The 19,900-nt window shown below is 28.6% G+C and overlaps 6 protein-coding genes across 6 annotated transcripts; 4 read left to right on the top strand and 2 right to left on the bottom strand.

The window, feature by feature from the left end:
• Positions 1 to 212: 212 nt before the first annotated feature.
• Positions 213 to 3,021, bottom strand: OCT59_009510 (uncharacterized protein; the record flags this gene model as incomplete). The annotated part of the gene is made up of 10 exons (XM_025321455.2): positions 213 to 502; positions 575 to 717; positions 796 to 1,133; positions 1,202 to 1,438; positions 1,510 to 1,619; positions 1,682 to 1,858; positions 1,925 to 2,020; positions 2,096 to 2,293; positions 2,365 to 2,472; positions 2,809 to 3,021. The coding sequence occupies 10 exons, from the start codon at positions 3,019 to 3,021 to the stop codon at positions 371 to 373; spliced, it is 1,752 nt and encodes a 583-aa protein (XP_025168858.1). The 3' UTR covers positions 213 to 370.
• A 472-nt stretch (positions 3,022 to 3,493) lies between these two features.
• Positions 3,494 to 5,082, top strand: OCT59_009511 (uncharacterized protein; the record flags this gene model as incomplete). Its single annotated transcript, XM_066133622.1, has 9 exons — positions 3,494 to 3,514; positions 3,816 to 3,941; positions 4,050 to 4,084; positions 4,161 to 4,171; positions 4,554 to 4,577; positions 4,654 to 4,662; positions 4,725 to 4,798; positions 4,865 to 4,870; positions 4,975 to 5,082. 9 exons carry the CDS (start codon positions 3,494 to 3,496, stop codon positions 5,080 to 5,082), a joined length of 414 nt encoding a protein of 137 aa, XP_066000046.1.
• Positions 5,083 to 5,465: 383 nt separating this feature from the next.
• Positions 5,466 to 5,965, top strand: OCT59_009512 (uncharacterized protein; the record flags this gene model as incomplete). The annotated part of the gene is made up of 5 exons (XM_066133623.1): positions 5,466 to 5,480; positions 5,564 to 5,650; positions 5,717 to 5,740; positions 5,809 to 5,859; positions 5,936 to 5,965. The coding sequence occupies 5 exons, from the start codon at positions 5,466 to 5,468 to the stop codon at positions 5,963 to 5,965; spliced, it is 207 nt and encodes a 68-aa protein (XP_066000047.1).
• A 2,377-nt stretch (positions 5,966 to 8,342) lies between these two features.
• On the top strand, positions 8,343 to 8,585 carry OCT59_009513 (uncharacterized protein; the record flags this gene model as incomplete). The annotated part of the gene is made up of 1 exon (XM_066133624.1): positions 8,343 to 8,585. One exon carries the CDS (start codon positions 8,343 to 8,345, stop codon positions 8,583 to 8,585), a length of 243 nt encoding a protein of 80 aa, XP_066000048.1.
• A 1,005-nt stretch (positions 8,586 to 9,590) lies between these two features.
• Positions 9,591 to 11,111, top strand: OCT59_009514 (uncharacterized protein; the record flags this gene model as incomplete). The annotated part of the gene is made up of 1 exon (XM_025330791.2): positions 9,591 to 11,111. The coding sequence occupies one exon, from the start codon at positions 9,591 to 9,593 to the stop codon at positions 11,109 to 11,111; it is 1,521 nt and encodes a 506-aa protein (XP_025168855.1).
• Positions 11,112 to 11,942: 831 nt separating this feature from the next.
• On the bottom strand, positions 11,943 to 13,381 carry OCT59_009515 (uncharacterized protein; the record flags this gene model as incomplete). The annotated part of the gene is made up of 6 exons (XM_066133625.1): positions 11,943 to 11,987; positions 12,080 to 12,149; positions 12,218 to 12,426; positions 12,843 to 12,863; positions 12,929 to 13,099; positions 13,340 to 13,381. 6 exons carry the CDS (start codon positions 13,379 to 13,381, stop codon positions 11,943 to 11,945), a joined length of 558 nt encoding a protein of 185 aa, XP_066000049.1.
• Between the last annotated feature and the right edge of the window lie 6,519 nt (positions 13,382 to 19,900).

The raw sequence follows: 19,900 nt of genomic DNA on the forward strand, positions 1-19,900 counted from the left end.
CTTTCTCATTGACGAGTGAAAGCTGAGTATCATGCTACTCCAAATAAAATGTAACGACTTTTTTGGGATGACATCGCTAGACAAGAATGTTATTCCGATCAAGAGGAAAAAATTTGCAACCCTATTTTTTCCTTATGCACCACATAAAAACGTATTCTTTGAACTTACAGGCGCAGTAACCGATGCACAATGATGGTAACTTAGCCGTGGTATTAATGTTAAAAAGGTAAAGATGCGTCATTTTATTATTGTGTATTAAACTTACTTTATATACTGTATATTTAGATATTATAAAAAATTTTACAGTGAATTTTACAGTGAATTTACATTAATATAAGTAAATAATGGGATGAAAATAGCTGAACTGATCCTAATGAATTAATTTCTTCACTTGTGGAGATTCCGGAAGCTTACGCATAAAAGATACTTGTGTAGGTGGTGTAGATTCACCACTTGGATGTTTTCGATACTTGTAATCCTCCGAAATTTTCCCAACCCGTTCCTGTCATTGTAAGGGCAAATAGAAGTAATAAGCAAAATACCTTATTGTAATCTCAAAGAAGAGCATACCTACCTCCAAAGCAGCTAAATGACCTATTGCCGATTCAGCTAGTGGGATTGTGGTCTTGTCGGTCACAAGTCTGGTTGTTAAAAAAGGCCACGAACGATATAATCCGTCATATTGTAAGTCCATGAAGAACGACTCCATTAACTCCCCTGGTTATCACAGAAATTAATAAATATATCATAAAAAGTAACAAAGTAAAATATATTATATATTACAAGCGTACATACCCATATTCAGAAATATCCCAGCTTCACCTGGACCTCTCTTAGTACGAAGTTGTAGATTAATCGATTTTCGGGCCTTTAATTGTGCTTTTATTCTATCCTTCTTTTGTTGTAATGGTGTATGACCTAGTGGTTTTATCTCCGAATTTAAAATTGATACACCGTCTACTGTACAGGATAAATCCGGCCTTTTTTTTGAGCCCTTATCAGCGCGGTTCAATCTGAGCTCGTATTCTTTTTCGGGACCCGTAAACAATGGTCGACTTATCGGATGAAGGAACATACAAGTATGTTCGTCCTCGGATAGTTTTATTGGAGCAACACACTGAACACAATTAAATCTATAATAAACAATATATAAGCAATAAATTTATAAATTATAAATTATATAATAATTTTATAGACTTACAAATCATTAAACGAGCACGCGACCGCTCTGCTCAAATCCGAACTTTCACAATCCATAAAAACATTTTTATTAACTAAATGTCCACGAGTCGCATTGTAGAGAGATAATGAAATCTCAGGCGAAAGTGGAGGTTCGTTTAAAACGTATGGATTGGCGTTTGTTATTTCCCTCCACTCTCGTTTCGTAAACATGGGGTACGGGCATGGCCAACAAAGTACAATAATTGATGATAACGCTCTAAATGCAATGAGAAAAAAGAATAATATATCCTGACATAATCATTTGTAAACATGCTTCAGAAAACTTACAAAAGTTCGTAGATATTGTCATATTTTAAGCCCTCCCTCTCCGCCCTCTTGATCACTTCTTTTTGGTACTGCCGAAACCGATCGGTTACGTTTATACAGCCAACTTTCCACTAAAAAAAAAAGCGAATTGTGAAATACGTAAAGTAAAAGAACAAAAATCGATGCGTCATACTTTGCATGTTGGTTCGCGTTCTAGCTCTACCGAAATATTAGCTAAATCAAATTTTATTACTTCATCGTCTTCATGATCTTTAGCACCCTCATCGGAGGGAACCTCGAAGGAAGACTTCTCGCTGTTTCTTAATCGCGGATGCTCCACGCTATAAGTACTCTTCACGGTCTTTTTTGACTAAATACAGAAAAATGTACATGAGCTTTTACGTTCTTGTAGCTTTCACCACCTATAATTTTTTACCTTTTTACGTGTAAAAACGTCTTCTTCGGTTTCATTTCCTCGTTTATTAGTTGGTAATTTCACACCTTCGTTTGAAATTTCTTGTAAATATGCATACTGTCGCAGAAAAAAAAGCATTAGGACAAGTAGAACTTTGATATTTAAACATATTTTCAATGAGAATTATCATACCTCATCCTCGGATACTAAAAACGATTTATTTTCGGAACCATCTATAGTTGAATTTTGGATTTCATCCTTGTTACTCCCAGGTAGTTCTTGATCTTGGTTTACTTTAGTTGCAGTTAATTTCAAGCTTGAAAGAGCACTATCATTCAATGTAGACGCGTATGATTGGCTTTGGCTTGTAGCTTGAGCAATCCCTTTAATCTGTTGTATTCAATCATAAGATAAAAATTGCGAACAATTTGTTTCAAATGTTTATACAGTTAAATAATTACTTGAAGAATTTCCAAATTCATCTTTTCTTTATCTACCTGAAGAGCACACATCTTGTTTTCAATGGTAAGCCAAAGTTTATCTATATCGTTGCCTTTTTTCCGTTGATCCTAACAAACATTAAAAAAAATTTTATTAGTTTGATCTTAATGAACAAAATATTTTCTGCGAATCAATAGCAACAAGTGCTACATCAAGCCACAGCAAGCTAAAAGCCACACTTCCTAGCCATGGATGCCTAACAGACATTTAGAGTTTCTACTCACTAATAAAAACCAGAGACTACAACGAGCTAAAAGCCCATCAGAGGAATAGCTAAAAGCCATACCTCCTTGTTATAGATGAAACATTGAATTATGCCCGTATAACAGCAATGATTTGTTTCATATAAAAACTCTTATTATGACGTAGCATTCAAACAAAAAAAAATACTAGAAGTAATTTACTTTAATATCAGCCAAAAGGCTCTTTGCTTTCGTAACTTTTTTATCGTCTGAGCATTTATTGACAATCGCACGGAGACCTTTGGCGAGTGTATCTGAAGACTTATCGTAAGCTAGATTTACCGGATTCCTTTGGATCCACTCTATATGAAATTGTAAAACATCCCAATCTTCTACATCGGTTTCGTCAAAATAAGCGTGCCATGAGTTAGCCATGATAAACGAAAGAAAATTTCTGGGTTAATTTAAAACGAAATATAAAAAAAAAAAATCTTTCAAGAGTTCAGACACGCGCCGGTCCGAAATGTGAGGAGTGATTTTACGCGTCACTGATCACGTGTAAGCACGAGTTCACACTAAATTATCTGATTTTTTTAGTCACACAATTCGAACGTGCCAGACACGCACATGGGAATAACCAGTCTCGACAGACACAGATCTGCCAATCACATTTGCTGATGCGTTTAAAAGTGATTTGTTTGCATTTCTAACGAAAAGTGGAATTCGTTCCCGGCTAATTAATTATAGTATTAAATGAAGAAATACAATATCAAAGACTTCTTAGACCTCAAATATTTCGTACACAACTCACAATATCTGAGAATAAAAGCGAAAAACAATTTTTGTAATAACTCAGTCAAACATAATGCTAGAAATGTGATTACTGCCATTGGATTTCTTATCGCAAATGAATATCTTATTTTTTGTGGTAAATGTCTAATATGTCTAATAAAGTGTTGACTAGTAGTATCGCCTATGATCTATATTTTTTTGATTGATTTATTGTAACAGGTATATTTTTTGTTTAACTAGACTGCTTATCAAAAAATTCTTCAACTTGCATATACTGAAGAATTTCTAGAAATTTTTGTGATAAATTTTTTAATCGTAATTCGATTATGATGATGATTTTGACATAGTATTAAATAATATCGAAGAAACTTTAATAACGTTAAATTCTAAAAATGAGGATAAGTACTAATCTGATTACCTGATTTATTATTTTTTAGGCTCACGATAAGTTATCTGTAAAATTTAAAGAAATTGCAGAAGGATCAAAAAAACTTAGTAAATTCGTATTACATTATCAGTTTATTTTTAAGAAAGATAAAATAAAAAATTCTTTCTCTATTCAGGTGTAAATGACTCTCACGAACCTGATTATCAGTGAAGATGAAATTACTCGTAATATTCAAGATCTTCATCTACGTAGTGGAAAGCGAGGACGCGGTTTATGAAAACAGTCCGGAACATCTAACGAATCTAATGTTTCATTAGAGTAAGTTTAAAAACAAAAGACGTATTTATTTTAAAAAGCCTATTTTGATTAATAATAATTGTTTGTTATATAATAGCGCGATAAGAAGTAAGTTAGAAAGAAACAACGCGTGTATGGGATGATAAATTGACAAAAGAAAAGATGGAAAGTTTGGATTATAGTGAAGATAAAAGTGATAGCGATAAATCGTCATCAGTAGATCCGCAAAATTTGGTTGACCTAGATTAATTGGGTCAATTACAACATGGGTATTATGAAGTACTGAAGCTGATGATGATGATGAATATGAAGAGGATGATTATAATGAAACAACAATTCAGCCAAGAATAATAGCGGATCTAGCATATTTCCATTTCTAAAAATATCACTAAACTGAAAGAAATTACAGAACAGGACCTCGTTAACATTTAATTAAAAAAATGTTGCAGCTGATATTGCCATTTGTGATTCCGTTGTGAAAAACTGATAGGACAAAAGACTGGAAGCTTTAAGAGTATGTTATTAGTATGTTTATTCTTTGAATAAATTTTTGTTTAATTTTGTCATTAAAAATTAATTTTAACTTAAAGAGGAATTTAGTCAACTGTGAACCATTCTGTGGAAATGTCGTTGAAACGTATACTCACCTCAAAGACATCAGTTTATTTGCTACGTGATATTGTGCAAGCTCAGTCTGATTCACGTCCTTATACGATTTACTTTATTGGAGTAACGGTGGGTTAAATTTTGTAAGATAAATAACAAAATTAGAAAATGCTTACATACTTATAATTTATATAGGTGTTGGTAAATGTTTTGCAAAGGGACTAAAGTTTTAATGTCCAAATGTCGAAGAGCTCAATGTGAGAAATCAATTTATGGAAGATGATGACAATCCGAGAACTATTCAGCCCACTTCTAAAAGTGAAGGATGTACTGGGTTATCCAAATGTTGGAGAGATTATATTTGGGAGATACCGATTAAAGATTTCTTGGCCGCGTCAGATGAAGTACAATGAAGTTGTCTTGTGCCTAAACCAAATCAAGTTATTTTTAAATCTGAGCAAAGAATATTTCGCGTTATTTTATCAAATTTCGGCTGCATCATGGCTTGATTGATGCTTGAGTTGGTGTTGGAGTTGTAAAATTACCCACATTTATGTCAATGAAATTTTAAAAGCTATAGAACAATGCAATAAAATGTTGAATTGGCGATGTATGAAAGAATTACGTAAAACTATAGTATATGATTCAGGATGGAAAATTCTTTTATGATATTGTAAACAGGTTCGCAGGACATTTTAGACACTAGATATTATGATTGATGAACTCGATCAGGTTATTTTGTTTTTTTACGAAATAATATTTCTTTAGTTGTTGAAATCGGTTAATTTCATTCAGGATGGCAGATTTAACAGTGAGTCATAATGTGAATCTTTATTTTGTCTTATTTTTTTTTTTTGATTTATTATTAATTAATTATAATTTTATGGTTCAAAGACTTGTTTCTGTTTATTACAAAATGGATTAAAGATCCCTATTGCAGCATGTAATACTTTTAAATCAGGTGCCATAGAACAATTAAGAGTATATGTTGCTTTAGGTCAAAATTCAAATGTTGACGCGGATATGGAAAAGATGCTGCTGGGATAGCAAAGGATTGCTATTAATTACGGTGTATGTAAAATTGACTCTAACTCTATGGTGGAGAAATTTGTTACTGACATATATTTTTACATCTTTAGCCAAAACAAATAAATTTGATGTATGCAGGACAACGAACCATTAATGAGAGTGTACGGTACCGATCTTAATACATGTTGGTCTTTTTGTTAACTAATTTTAATTTATACTAATAGTTAGTTTCAATAGATAATCCCGACACAATTATATTCGCAATGAAGCCGTTGATCAACTTACGAATTTTAATTAAGCATTAGAAGATTTTTCTGGGTTACAAAATCCAAGACATATAGATGGAATGATGATGATAAGGTTTAGCGGAAATGTCCACGGTAATCAAGTATTAGTTTAAATTTTTTTATTTTGGAACGATGACTTGTACAACCGGACAACCGATTTATTCGTTTGGATTATTGGTGATCATTTATTAATGGCTAAATAATTGATATTTTTTTTTATCGGTTAATCCTTTGATACAATAATAATAACATGATTTTGCAATTTATTTTTTATATCTCTGATTTAATATTTAAATAATTTTTTTTAAAAAAAATTTATTATATATAATTGTAAATTTTAATTTAGCATACCAAGTAAATATATAACTTTAAAGTAATTTTTTTAAATAAATAATATAATTAATTGTATAAATAAAAATTAAAAATTAAAGAAAGAAAATTTGAAAGTCGGAAAATAATTTTCTGGATATATTTATAATTTTTTTATGTAACATGCAAAGGAATTAATTAATTTTAATTATTTTTTTTTTTACAGATAAAGCATGAATCAGATTATCAAGTAAATAATGAACTATAGTAAAATTAAACCAACGCAAAATAACATGCAGGAATTCTTTACTGTGTCCACGAAAAAGTTTAAGTATGGAATGATTGCCATTAATGCGTTTAATTTATACAATTTATACACGCGGTTTTGGACGTAACAGTCATAACACTTTGGGTGCTGTCAGATTACCTAATGTTTTAGGGAGGCTACAAATAATACTATATAAGGAATATAACATATCTTGTCTAGGTAATGTCAATGTGATAATCCTTGCTTATATAATCTCCTAAGTAATAGATTGAAACCATTATCTTAATGGTTACCCTACGGACACATCAGGAGTCAATTGTAACAATTGTAATAAGATCACGTGTTAGTGCATTAAAGTAGGATTGACGCGTATTTATGTGTGTGCCCGTGACGTTCCTGATGAGGGGGTTTTCTTATCTTAATATGAATCTACACTGATAAAATCAAATGATTGATTTGAAGTTTAAAATGAACCAATATTTGTGGCTCACGCGAAAAAAAAAGTCCATTGTTGCGAAAAAATTTTTTTTTTATTTTTATTATTTTTATTATTTTTAAGTTTTTTTGTATTACGTCATCTTTGCCCTGATTGTTGGTCACCTGAAACGATTAAAATTGATTTCTTGCCCGACATTTTTACGATAAATAATTTGAATGACAAAAATGTCCAAGATAGACTTACTAAAATAATAAAATGATTTAAAATGTACAGTTTAATTTTATCATATTATAAATCGTCATTCCGATTTTCTCGTTTGCTTTGTGTACAATTGAGTTTGTACAATATCAAATTTGACACAAAAAAAAATTGATTAAAGGTAATAATAATATAATATAATAATAAAAGCAAATCTAATCGAAATTTTAAAAAGCAAATATTATGCGTAAAAAATAAAAATATAAATAAAAAAATTTTTTTTTAATTATGCAAACGTGTGGTGTGTTTGGTAAATAATACATACCACATAAATTTAGTCATAATAAATTAATTATATCCTATCTCTCGCAAATTAATTTTCGCTTTGGGAAAACAGGTATAACTTTTTTGTACCACTCACTAAATAAGAAATGAGATAAATTCCACTATAACTGATAACAGTTGAAATTATATAATTTAATTTAATATAAAGCTATCTTAGTTAAAAGATTAGGCTTCATACAATTACATACTGTACATTGATACAATTGATATATGGGTGTACTGAAAAATTGACATTGTGATATTTATAAATATTTTTTTTGCAATTTAAAAAATATTTACGTTATTAAATAAAAGATTATGTATATTATATATAATAAAAATTATATATAAATTATATTGTATATAATAATAAAAATCATTTCTTTTATATATATAATAAAATATATATTTAGAAACTTTAGTAAATAAATTTTTTTTTTTTATACCGACCAATGATATAGTAAAAAGTGAGAAAACGCAGAGGATCAGTTAATTTTTATATAAAATAACCCTCTTGGCGTCTAACTCAAATATTCAAAAATTACTTTATTTCCTGCTTTCATGACTTTTTATTTCATATATTTTTTATTTTCTTTGAAAATTAAGTAGAAATTCTTACACTTTTCTTTCCCAAATTATCTTTTAAAAGTCTCTTTTTTATATGATATATATTTATGTATAAATATATAAAAAAGAGACTGCAAGATTATTTTTAATTCAGTTCTCACCTTGAAGAAAAAAAAAAGAATTTAATAAACTATTTCGAGAGAACATTTCTAAATTTATTTCAAGAAAATTTAAAAATATATAATTTTTACAATGGATAATCCTTCAAAAATTCCATGCGATAACTTAAACACTTCTTGCGACTTTTCAGATACAACTTTTAAAAATCCATCGTCCTACGCTAGTTTTGCTATTCGTAGACGCCGAAATCAACGACGGTTAAGACATGAAATTACAATTAATATGTATATATTGAATCGCATAAGACGATTACCTATGCAAAACACGAACGATTTATTTACAAATCAATTTTTTAATGGATCTACTTTCCCCTAAAGAGTGATCCAATCGCTTATTAATTATCTTCGCATACGTTTCGAAATCGCAAAATCTGAATATATGGCAAATTCGAACATCTCAAATATCGTTGGCAAACCTATTCACTTTTCGAAGTTAATTTCATTTTATCGATCCAATAATATTAACGGCAAAATTTAAGTTCGATCATTCATTCGTTAATAATGATCAACATTTGTATTATTTCGTAACAAATATTATGTCAATACACAATTTATTATTGGCGAAAAATTTTTATACTACTATTATTAATATGAATTGTTTGTATACGTAATATATGTTAAAACTTTTTTTTTTTTGGAAAATTATTTTATTTTTTTAATATATTTATTAGTGTATTAAATGTTTTACGGGTTATCAGTTTATCATTATCGCGTAAATGTGTCCTTTGCGTTTTTATTTATTCATTCATTCATTCATTTATTTATGGAGCCACGTTAAACTATAAAAAAAAATAAAAAATAAAAAATTTATTTATTTATATTATGAAAATTTTTTTTATTATGATAAAAACTATTTACCATAGACTTTATTAAATTTATTAAGGATTCCACTATTCTTAAACAAATAGTGAAGTTCTTGTCTTTATCAGAACTCGATGAACTAGAATTAAATATGGATTTTGATCAGGTAGACTATTATTTGATTGTACAAATGGTAGAAATGATCGACATCACAAATCACGTGAATGTGACATTTTTCTGTGATACTGAGGAAGTTATATTATCCGAAGAATTTTCTATTGTTGCGCACATCTATCCACTTACGTCACATTGTTTATGACGTTTTCGTTTCATAGTTACATACCTAAAAGAGTAATTTATACTGTACGCCAGTATTATGCCAGTTACTAAAAAGGTTTTGTACACGGTAATAAAAAAGACGTACGATACTCTACAAATTTATCGCCTGATATTCCAAAATTATCAATATATAAAGGATACGAGAAACTTGTTTTAAAATCATTACTATAAGTTTTAAATTATGTGGGAGTTTGAAACTATTAATCCAATAAAGCACGTTCTGAGGATCAGTGAAAATCCATCTTCTATGAACAAATGGATAACATTAATCACAGTACTCTCTTCATTGTTAGAAGCAGTATTACTTCCAGTATTAATTTCTCTGACATGGATAGCTATATACAAAATAAAACGTAGAATGAATGGTAGTGAGTTTAGATTATGCATGCAGGCTACTCATGGCAATATGTTTAAGCTTTTCACGGAATTGATTCCTAGACATAAAAGGTTATCAATGATAATGTTTGGATTTATTATATTATTGTCTATAATGATCATATTAGGGAAAAATATACCAAATGTTTTGCTTGCACAGGTTATTGGGTTATATAACTTCACAGAAATTTCACATATAAATGTGAATTTGTTTAGAAACGATTCGAATTGCACGTATACGTCATGTCTTTCTGATTTAGATGAAGAAAATTTTGCGTTGGTTAAAAATTCTACTACATTAAAAAATACTTTGCGTATGCATAACGTGAAAAACACTTATTTGAATTTAAGTGTTGATAATACTTTGTATGCAGTACGTGTCAAGATCAACACTACGTCATGTGGGTTTGCATTTAATGATTATAATAAGTCTAAGTCAATATCTAGTCAAAATATGGATAATGTGACGGATACAACTTTCATACCTACATATGTTTATGAATTCTTAGTTGACACATATAGATATTTTAATGGTTTAACGGCTTACCAATCAGAAATTGGTTTTAATATCAATATACAAGATAGATGTGATATACCTTTTAATATGTTGTATATTTCTCCCAATTTTAACCCCAATGTTACAAAACTGGGTAATTTGATAAAAAGTCGATTTGATGTAAATCGGTCAATTGGACGTACGTGTCGAATGTCTTTTGGTTGTAGTGCAAGTGTTGAATGGAAAAACATGCAAATAGTTGGAACTACGCCAGATAATATAAAATTATTGAAAGTGGATTTTAATAACAGCTTATACAAACTCGAGGAATTATTTTCTACCAATGTGCGGGACTATAGAAAGGTTGGAAAATGCTTCGGAGAAGGGCTTATGGATAACACTTTAGATAAAATGGTTACATTTCTAACAGATTGGAGAGAAATTATAAAGTACAAAGGAGGTAAATACAATTACAACCTTTTAAACGAATTTGAAAATGTATTATCACAATCATTGGTATCATCAGTGCAATCTATGACGAATGATATCAACGTTTACACTGTTCAAGCAAAGAAATTGGAAGCTCCGGGAATTTGGATAGAAATGACTATTTTATCATTAGCAATATTTTTTGTTTGTAGTATTTTAATGTTAATCTTGACAACCAGAAATGTAAAAATGTTGCTTCCACTTAGTGTATTGGATCTTGGAATCATAACTAATGTTATATTCAAGGAAGATGGTTCTAATACAAAAACTTCTTGGCCATTTGAACTTGATTCTTATCAAGATGAGTCTACACATTTACTTACGGCAAATGAAATTAGTTAATAAAATAATTAGTCAGTGGTATTTAAATAAATTCATATGAGAAATACTATTATAATAACAGGAGAAATTATTTATTTATTGTAGTCGTATAAAATTCGAGAATGAATAGTAGATATAGTTAATTCTATTTTATAATAACTAGTGCATTCTTTTTTGAATCCCTTTTACTTCATATAAGATTAAATAAAAAACAAGTATCGTATAGTATCACATGTATGCTATGTATGGTAATGATTTCATACATAGTAGCATACATGTGACACCATACATGCATTATACATCGGTATTAAATAGTAATGGCGTTCAGGGATTGGATTTATTCAGGAGTAAATATGAATCTAAGAGCATTATAAATACTGAAAGAGTTTACGATAAGAATGATCGTTTTGGAAAGAATAGATATGAACATTTTGATGGAACAATTACAAATCAATTTGCCAATTTGCAAAATGCCGGTTACATTTATATTTTAATGAAATGGAGACCAAAAAACCCATTCATCCAGAAGCAGTTTATACTAGCCGTTCGTTTAGTTATAAGAGTTTACAGGATGAGATTGATATTTTTCTAAGTCGAAGAAAAAGCAACCAAAAAAGTAACCAAAAAAGTAACCATCTATTGTTAAATAGGTAATATCTGAATATTTTAATCAGTTTTTATCTCAATGTCGTAATCGAACATAAATCCATAATATATCAACATATACTTTTATCCTTAATGAAGATATTTGACGTTAAGTTCTTTTTTTATTTGATATAATTGATAATTGATGTTACATTATAGATAACTTCGAATAAAAAATTGTGTACGCATCGCAATCTTGCCACAGGTTTATAGTTCTAATGGTAATTGATTTACGATGAAACTATAATTTATCTATTTTAAAAACATACAAGGTAGTTTTCTCGAAAATATAAAAAATATTAGATTTTTAAGCAATATAAACAAGAAAGATAGATAACCCTTACCTTGATCGCATAATAAGCATATTCTTCTTCTGAGAGTTTTAGTGGAGCAACTTCTGGAACACAACTAGATCTGTAATAAACATTATCTATTAGTATATAATAAATTCATGAATTATGAATGATAATTATTAGACTTACAAATCATTTAAGTTCAAACTTCCACCATTCATAAAAACATTTCCATTAATTAAATTTTTGTGGGTTGCATCATGAAGAGATGATGAAACCTCAAATGAAAGTGAAGATTCATTTAATATATAATGGTTGGAACTTGTTATCTTTTCACTTTCTCTTTGTGAATATGGGGTATAGGTATGGAGAACAAAGCACAATGATTGATAATAATGCTTTGAATATAATGAGAAAAAAATTATTAATATATTTTGATATAAATATTTTTGAAACATTTACAAAACTTCATAGAGATTATCATATATTAAGCCTTCCTTCTCCACCGACCACCCTCTTGATAACTTCTTTTTGATATTGTTGAAATCAATCAGCCACGTTGATAGGACTCTGCTTATTCCTAATAAAGGTTTTCAGGAAAAATTTCAAATTTATTTACTAGTAATTTTACCTTACTCCAATTCTTAATATTATTGGTTAATTGATTTAAAAAGAAAAAATCATAATAATGCAGTGTAATGTTTCCTTTCTTAGATATAATTTATCTATTTACAGTAGGATCATCAAAATTTTTTTCTTAGTGATTTTACCTCAGAGTTACAGTGACCTTTATTATAAGTAAATGGAATCTTACATTGATGTAACCAACTTTCCACTTAAAAACAGAATCAAATTTCAAGATATGTAAAATAAAAGAATAAAAATTGACATGTATCATACCTTGCAAATTGGTTTACACTCTAATTTTATTGAAATACTTAATAGGTTAAACTTGATTTCTTCGTCAACTTCATCACTTCCACTAGAAGAGGAAAAGTCAGAGGAAGACTTCTTGCTATTTCTTAATTGCGGATGCTTCACACTATAAATACTCTTTATGGATTTTTTTACCTAAATATAGAAAATGTACATGAGCTTTTACATTTTTGTAACTTTTACTACCTATAATTTTTTACCTTTTTACATGTAGAAACGTCTTCTATTTCATTTCCTTATTTATTAGGAGTTGGCAATTTTACACCTTCACTTAAAATTTCTTGCAAATATGCATACTGTTTACAGAAAAAAAAGAATTGAAGCAAATAGAACTTTGATATTTAAACATACTATTTTCAATGAAAATTATCATACTTCTTCTTCAGATACTAAAAAACAGTTTACTTTTAGAATCATTTGTAATTGTTTTTTGGATTTCATTTATTTTAATAGTAGTAAACTTCAAATTTACAAGACCTTCAGTATCATTTGCATTACAGAAGAATATGAGTTGTGAACCTAAGGAAAAAATCCTAAATCAAAATTTTCTTTGAAGTCATGTGCTTCAGACTTGACCTGAAAAAGATTTTCACATTAGCAATTATTCAGTCTTTTGATTGCTATGAATAGTCAGAACATCATATTATTTGAACAATTTGTTTCAATATGAAATTGTATCTTGTCTTTCTCATCATCCATTTTGTTAGAACCTGTTTATTGCTTAATTTTTGCTGTTTCTTGGCTGAATTATCCTTTTTTGCAAAAAGAAATTGGACGATTTTTTTTTGAAAGGAATTTTAAAGAAATTATCTATCTCATAATTTTCATCATTATCATCCTAAAATATTAAAATGCAGAAATTAGTTTAATTAATTTTCAATTTTTAGTTAAAAATACACACTTCTCCTTGATCTGACTCTACATTTCTGATCTGTATGCATATCAAAAGAAGAAAAGGTGAATGACATTTTTGTGTTATTTACAAATTATATTCTTGTATTAATCTTCTTAATCCTCTTAGAAGAAGTTAATATTGTATTATTTAAAGTATATTTAAATGTGAATGATACATTAACAGGGAAAAAGTCTGAAAGCCCTTCTGAAATGAGATTTCCAACATTGTATTTTCTGGTTTTATCTAAAATATTTAGACTTTCAAAAATATGAATTCGTTTGACTTTTAACTGTTTTACATGTTAATCAAAATTGCAACATCTTGGCAAGAATGATTGATATAAGGCTTGACTTACTTTCTTTCTTTTATAAATCACTTCCTTTCAATAGGCTTGCAATCCTTTATTTAAACGTTCAAAATCTACCTGTTGTAGGAAGCATATTATGAAATTTAATAAAGAATTTAATAGTTAGTATACAAATAACAACTTCAAGTGAAAAAAATGCAATTTCATAATAGCAAAGGTCCAGAATGTAGACTGATTCTCTGATCAGAATGTAGATTGATTAGAAGTGCTATCAATATTACTTAAGTTAGAACATGAACTGAATACTCCTGATCAGAATAACGTGGACTGAATAAGAGCTTCCTTGGCAAACAAAAGAAAATATTACTTCTTCTTTAAAGTTGAAAAATTGTCTAGATTGATCTCTTCTGCTTCTTTTAAGAATTTGTGAGTCCAGGCAGGATCCTGCTTACTTATAATAAAGATTACTGTAAAAAATTGGCTCTTTACTAATAGTTTTTACTTTACTTTTTTCTTAAATTCTATTGGTTAATTAGCTAAAAAGGAAAAAAATCATAATAATGTAATATAAAATTTCCTTTTAAAGTAAGATCTGCAAAGAATTTTATATATGATTTTTACCTTAGGTCTGGGGGTAACCTATCTTATAAGTAAGCAGGGTCCTGTCCAGGTACTATCAAGACCTTCCACTCTTTTAAAAATGGTGGTGAAAAAAAAAATTGTGTTACAGTGAAGTATCAAAAATTCGTAATATGACCAGTTTAAGTGCTCGTTTAAGTAAAGATGCAAGAGCTGGGATTAGGTCAAAAGCTTTAGAAAAAAGTACTCAGATCGCAAATTAAGCCACAAATTTACCAAAGTAACCAAGATAGTATTCAAGTAAAGACATATTTGTAAAATATTAAGGAATACAGTTAACTCTCTTTATAGTCACATATTTGAAACAGTTCATATTTGGTGATTATAAAGAGATGTGACTATATAAAAAATTTTTTATATTAGTATATCATAATTCTGGCCAAAAATTAACATAATTTTAGCCAAAATTTAGTATTCCGCATGAATTGATTTATGACACGGTATGACCCTGATTGCTTCTTATTTTGCGAATAACTTTTGATCTAGCGATCTGATTTCAATGATCTTTTTTTTTATTTTAATCAGGCAATGAAACTTATCAATTAAAAAAAAGATCATCAAAATTAGATTACTAAATCCTGAGATAATAATTTTTGAAGGTCGAATTGAGTCTGAATTGAATTCGAATCAAATCGAATTTCAGAAGAGAAATTTGATTCATGCAGAACACTACTAAAATTATACTCAAAACTTTATTGTATCATAACTTTGCCAATATTAATTGTAGAGAGATGATTTTACCTCCATTCGATTCGTCTTGATGAGATGATTCTAATGGTATAAAATACATCAAAATCCAATTACTAGATTAATTTTTGAAATTAAAAAAATATTAATGGTTTTTGTGTAATAACTCTGCCAATATTGATCTTAGAGAGACGATCTTACTACCATTCGATACAACTTGATGCGACAAATCTTATGATATAAAATATATCGAAATTGCAATTACTAGATTAATTTCCGAAATTAAAAAATATTAAATGGTTTTTAAGTAGTAGCTCTGTCAATATTGATCACAGATAGATGAGCTTACCACTATTCGATTCGTCTTAATGAGGCAATTCCAACGAGCTATTAATTGTCTTTTTACAATTACTAGGTACTGAGAGATTTAGCAAAATGTTAAATAGCGCAGTAAACATAAATCAAGAAATATAATAATGCTGATGCTTAATATTTTGTTGAATAACTTATCAGCCAGTGATCGTAAAAGAATAAAACTAGGAGGTCACCCTATCCCAGTGGTTAGTCACTAAGACCCTCATTAAGCCTGAATATGGTGAGGTTGCAGGTTCAATTCCCATGACTATGGAAATAAAAAGAATTTTACTGCGAACGCTACAACCAATAGCGTGAAGGTACAGGAATTAGTGTAGTTGGACTGCATCATGGTGAATTAGTGTGTACAGTTAGGCCGCACATTTCAACTAAAGGTCATAGTGTCCTTTTAATGTTTCCTATGAGGCCATTGACATATGTGCAGTCCTGTCCTCGAGGTTACTACTATACCTTGAGGAGACTTCCTGTCCAGATGGTCACTCCACAATACCGCTTAGAATCAGTAATGGCTAGATGGTCATCCTAAATGGTAAAGCTGAAGGTGCAATGTTTTAGTGGTAGTTTGACCTTCTGTTAAGTCTTAGAGACTTAGACCAACCAAGATGTTCGTACACAGAACAGGTAGCATGGTTATGAGGTTCGATTCCCCACTTCTTGGATCCTGGTTGGTGATCTCTGGTAGTTGATACCCACCATAAAGGATGATTCTGGACAGATGCGCGCAGATTTTTAAATAAAAAACCTTCAAAATACCTCAGCAATTTTTTACAGTAAAAATCTGCGTCACAATAATACAAATTAATTTATTGCATTAATTACTAATTTATTAATATAATCAAAATTACTTTTTTATTATATATTTAACAAGTTTACAAATACAATTGAAATCTATTACAAGTCATTGCTATTCATCATCTCTTTACTGCACATTCACATGTTGTTAATGGTTTGGAACATTGTTCCAGTTGGTTTGATTCTAACAAACAATTAGCAAAATGGAAAAAAAATCTATACAAAAATAAAGGAAAAACGAACATTAGTATAAAGTTCGTAAAGTTCGTTGAAAAAAAAGTAAAAGAAATTTCAAAGTAATTACCTTGAAGATTACTTTAAAATTTTGTTCAGAAATCCGTCTAATGTCGTAAACTTAAAAAAATTGAACGTTAGTTAATGTTCATCAAATAATTTATTAAAAAAATAAACTTTTGAAGATTTTACCTTCAAAAATGAGTCTGGAACTATACTTTAGTGTTCTGGATCTACAAAATATAAAAACGAACGTTAGATAACATTCGTTAAATTAAAAAAATTAAAGAATTTCAAAGTTTACCTTTGAAATTCGCGTCTGAAAAGCCATGGGCCTACAAAACCTATAAAAAAATACAAATAAAATGTTAGTCAACGTTTCACTAAAAAAATTAAAAACTTTCAAAAATTATACCTTCGAAATGATGTTCAGAGTACTTTCGGTGTTCTGGACCTACAAAAAATAAGAATGAACATCAGTAAACGTTCGTTAAATAAAATAAAAATTTAAAATTTTAAAGTTTTACCTTCAAAATTCCATCCAGACAGAAACAGGAGAGCTGAAACCCTAAAAAAAAGAGAAAGACGAAACATTAATAATGTTTCACTAAAATAAAACAAAAAAAACAGAATTTTAAAGTTTACCTTTGAAATTCTGTCTGGAAGACTACAAAAGAGAAGCCGAAACGTTAATAAATGTTTCGCTAAATAAAAATAATAATAAAAAATAAACAGAATTTCGAAGTTTACCTTCGAAATTCTGTCCAAGAGCGTCCAGAAAGCTGAAAATCTACAAAAAAAAAGAAAATTGAAACGTTAATAACGTTTCTTTTAAATAAAATAAAATAAAAACAAACATTCTGATAAAATTTTTTTAAAATAAAATTTCAAAACGTTAAAAAACGTTTTGTTAAATAAAAAATCGAAACATTAAAGAACGTTTTGATAAAAATAATTAAAATAAAAAAAAGAAACGTTAAAAATGTTCCGTTTAAAAGTTAAAAAAAATCAAAACATTTAGTAATGTTTCGTTTAGAAATTTTAAAATAAAAAAATTTCAAAACGTTAAAAAACGTTTCATTAAAAATAAAATAAAAAATAAAATTTTTGAAATGTTAACAAACGTTTCGATAAAACAATTAAATTAAAAAAATAAAATTTTAAAACGTTTAGAAACGTTTCGTTTAGAACTGAAAGTAAAAATAAAAAAGTAAAATTTTGAACTTACCTTCGAAATTTTAAAAAAAACTTCGAAGTTGGATGAAATTACTATTTTTGTTTGTCCTGTACTTTGAAATTTTCAGAAACTTTGTAGGGCTGGAGTCCCTACAAAAGTTAGTCTTTTTTAAAAAAAATTTTGTCTTTTTAGTTAGCTTCGAATAAGGTTGCTTGTTTAAACCTCTTCAAAATCCTACGATTAGTTTTGTCAAAATTTTACTATAGATTTATTATAGTTTCAGTAGAGTTTCGGCAGTTTCAGCATTTATAATAAGTTTTGGCAGTTTTACCTTTCTCCAAAGTTTCGCCAGTTTTTTAATATAACTTTAATATAGTTTCAGCAGAATTTCACTTTTCAGCGAAACGCCATCTTGCCTAAACCCCTAGGTTTTGGCAAGCAACCTTAGCTTCGAAACTTTTTAAGAGAAAAAGATTAAGTTTCAAACTTTATCAAATAGTTTAAATAATGTCTAAATTCGGCTAGTGACTGATCATCTCACATGACAGTTAGAGTTAATCAAAATGATAAAATTGCAGATTGATGAACTGATATTTCAATGAAAAATAAAAGTAAAAATCTGCAAAATCGCAGACTTCTGCAAAAATTTACATAAAAAGAAAAGCAGAAATCTGCAAAATCGCAGACTTTTGCATAAATTCACATAAAAAAAAGCAGAAATCTGCAAAATCGCAGATTATTGCAAAATTTTGTAAAAATTAAAAAGTGAACTTAGTGAAGATCTGCAAAATCGCAGACTTTCACATAAATTCATATAAAAAATGCAGAGATCTGCTAATTTTACAAATCTCTGCAGTTCTGCATTTTAAAAAATTTTCCGATGAAAAAAAAAATGAAAAAATGCTAAACCTGATGTTTTTCATTAAAAAAAACAAAAAAAAAAGTTTTTTAATAAAAAAATATTGAATCTGGCATTTTTTTATTAAAAGAAACATAAAATAATGTTTTTTTTTAAACATCAACAGATCAGGTTAGATAGAACCCGTTTACTTATAATAAAGATCACTATAGAAAATTGGCCCTTTACTAATAGTTTTTACCTTACTTTTTTTTTAAATTCTATTAGTTAATTAGCTAAAAAGGAAAAAAATCATAATAATGTAACATAAAATTTCCTTTTATAGTAGGATCTGCAAAGAATTTTATATATAATTTTTACTTTAGGCCTGGGGGTGACTTATCTTATAAGTAAGCGAAGTCCTGGTTAGATACCTGATTTGATTTGATATAAAAACATTTTGGCGTAATATATGAATGTATAAAAAAGTGTTAAAATGTTCTTTTCTATAAAAATAAAACGTTCAGCATTTTTTCTTATATTTAATATAAAAAAATGCTTAAACATTTTTTTTGGCCCAAAATATATCAGGTCAACTAGTGGTCAACTAACAGGTCGAGTATTTAAACCGATCTGTGATATTTGGATTAGATCATTAAATTAATGACTCACCTCAGATCAGGTTAAGCCAATTACCTGATGCAACCTGACTTATTATGTAACTCTGATCGTGAACTTTACTCTCCATAATTTTCTTCACAGTTTTCTGAATTCTAAAATCATCTAATCGTCTCTGCATGATGAACTGGTATTCGTTTGAGCGATTGATTAGCAAAAATAACAATCCAATCATGATAAAATAGTCCAAAATGTAAATTTTCTACAATTTGGCAAGCAAGAAATAAGCATTATGGCATATTTTTTACCTTTACCCATTGTTTTTATATATTAAAGTATAAGATTCTAAAAGACAAAATAATCAATAAATTGCC

Source organism: Rhizophagus irregularis, chromosome 17 (assembly GCF_026210795.1).
Source record: "Rhizophagus irregularis chromosome 17, complete sequence".
In the NCBI taxonomy this organism is placed as follows: Eukaryota; Fungi; Glomeromycota; class Glomeromycetes; order Glomerales; family Glomeraceae; genus Rhizophagus; species Rhizophagus irregularis.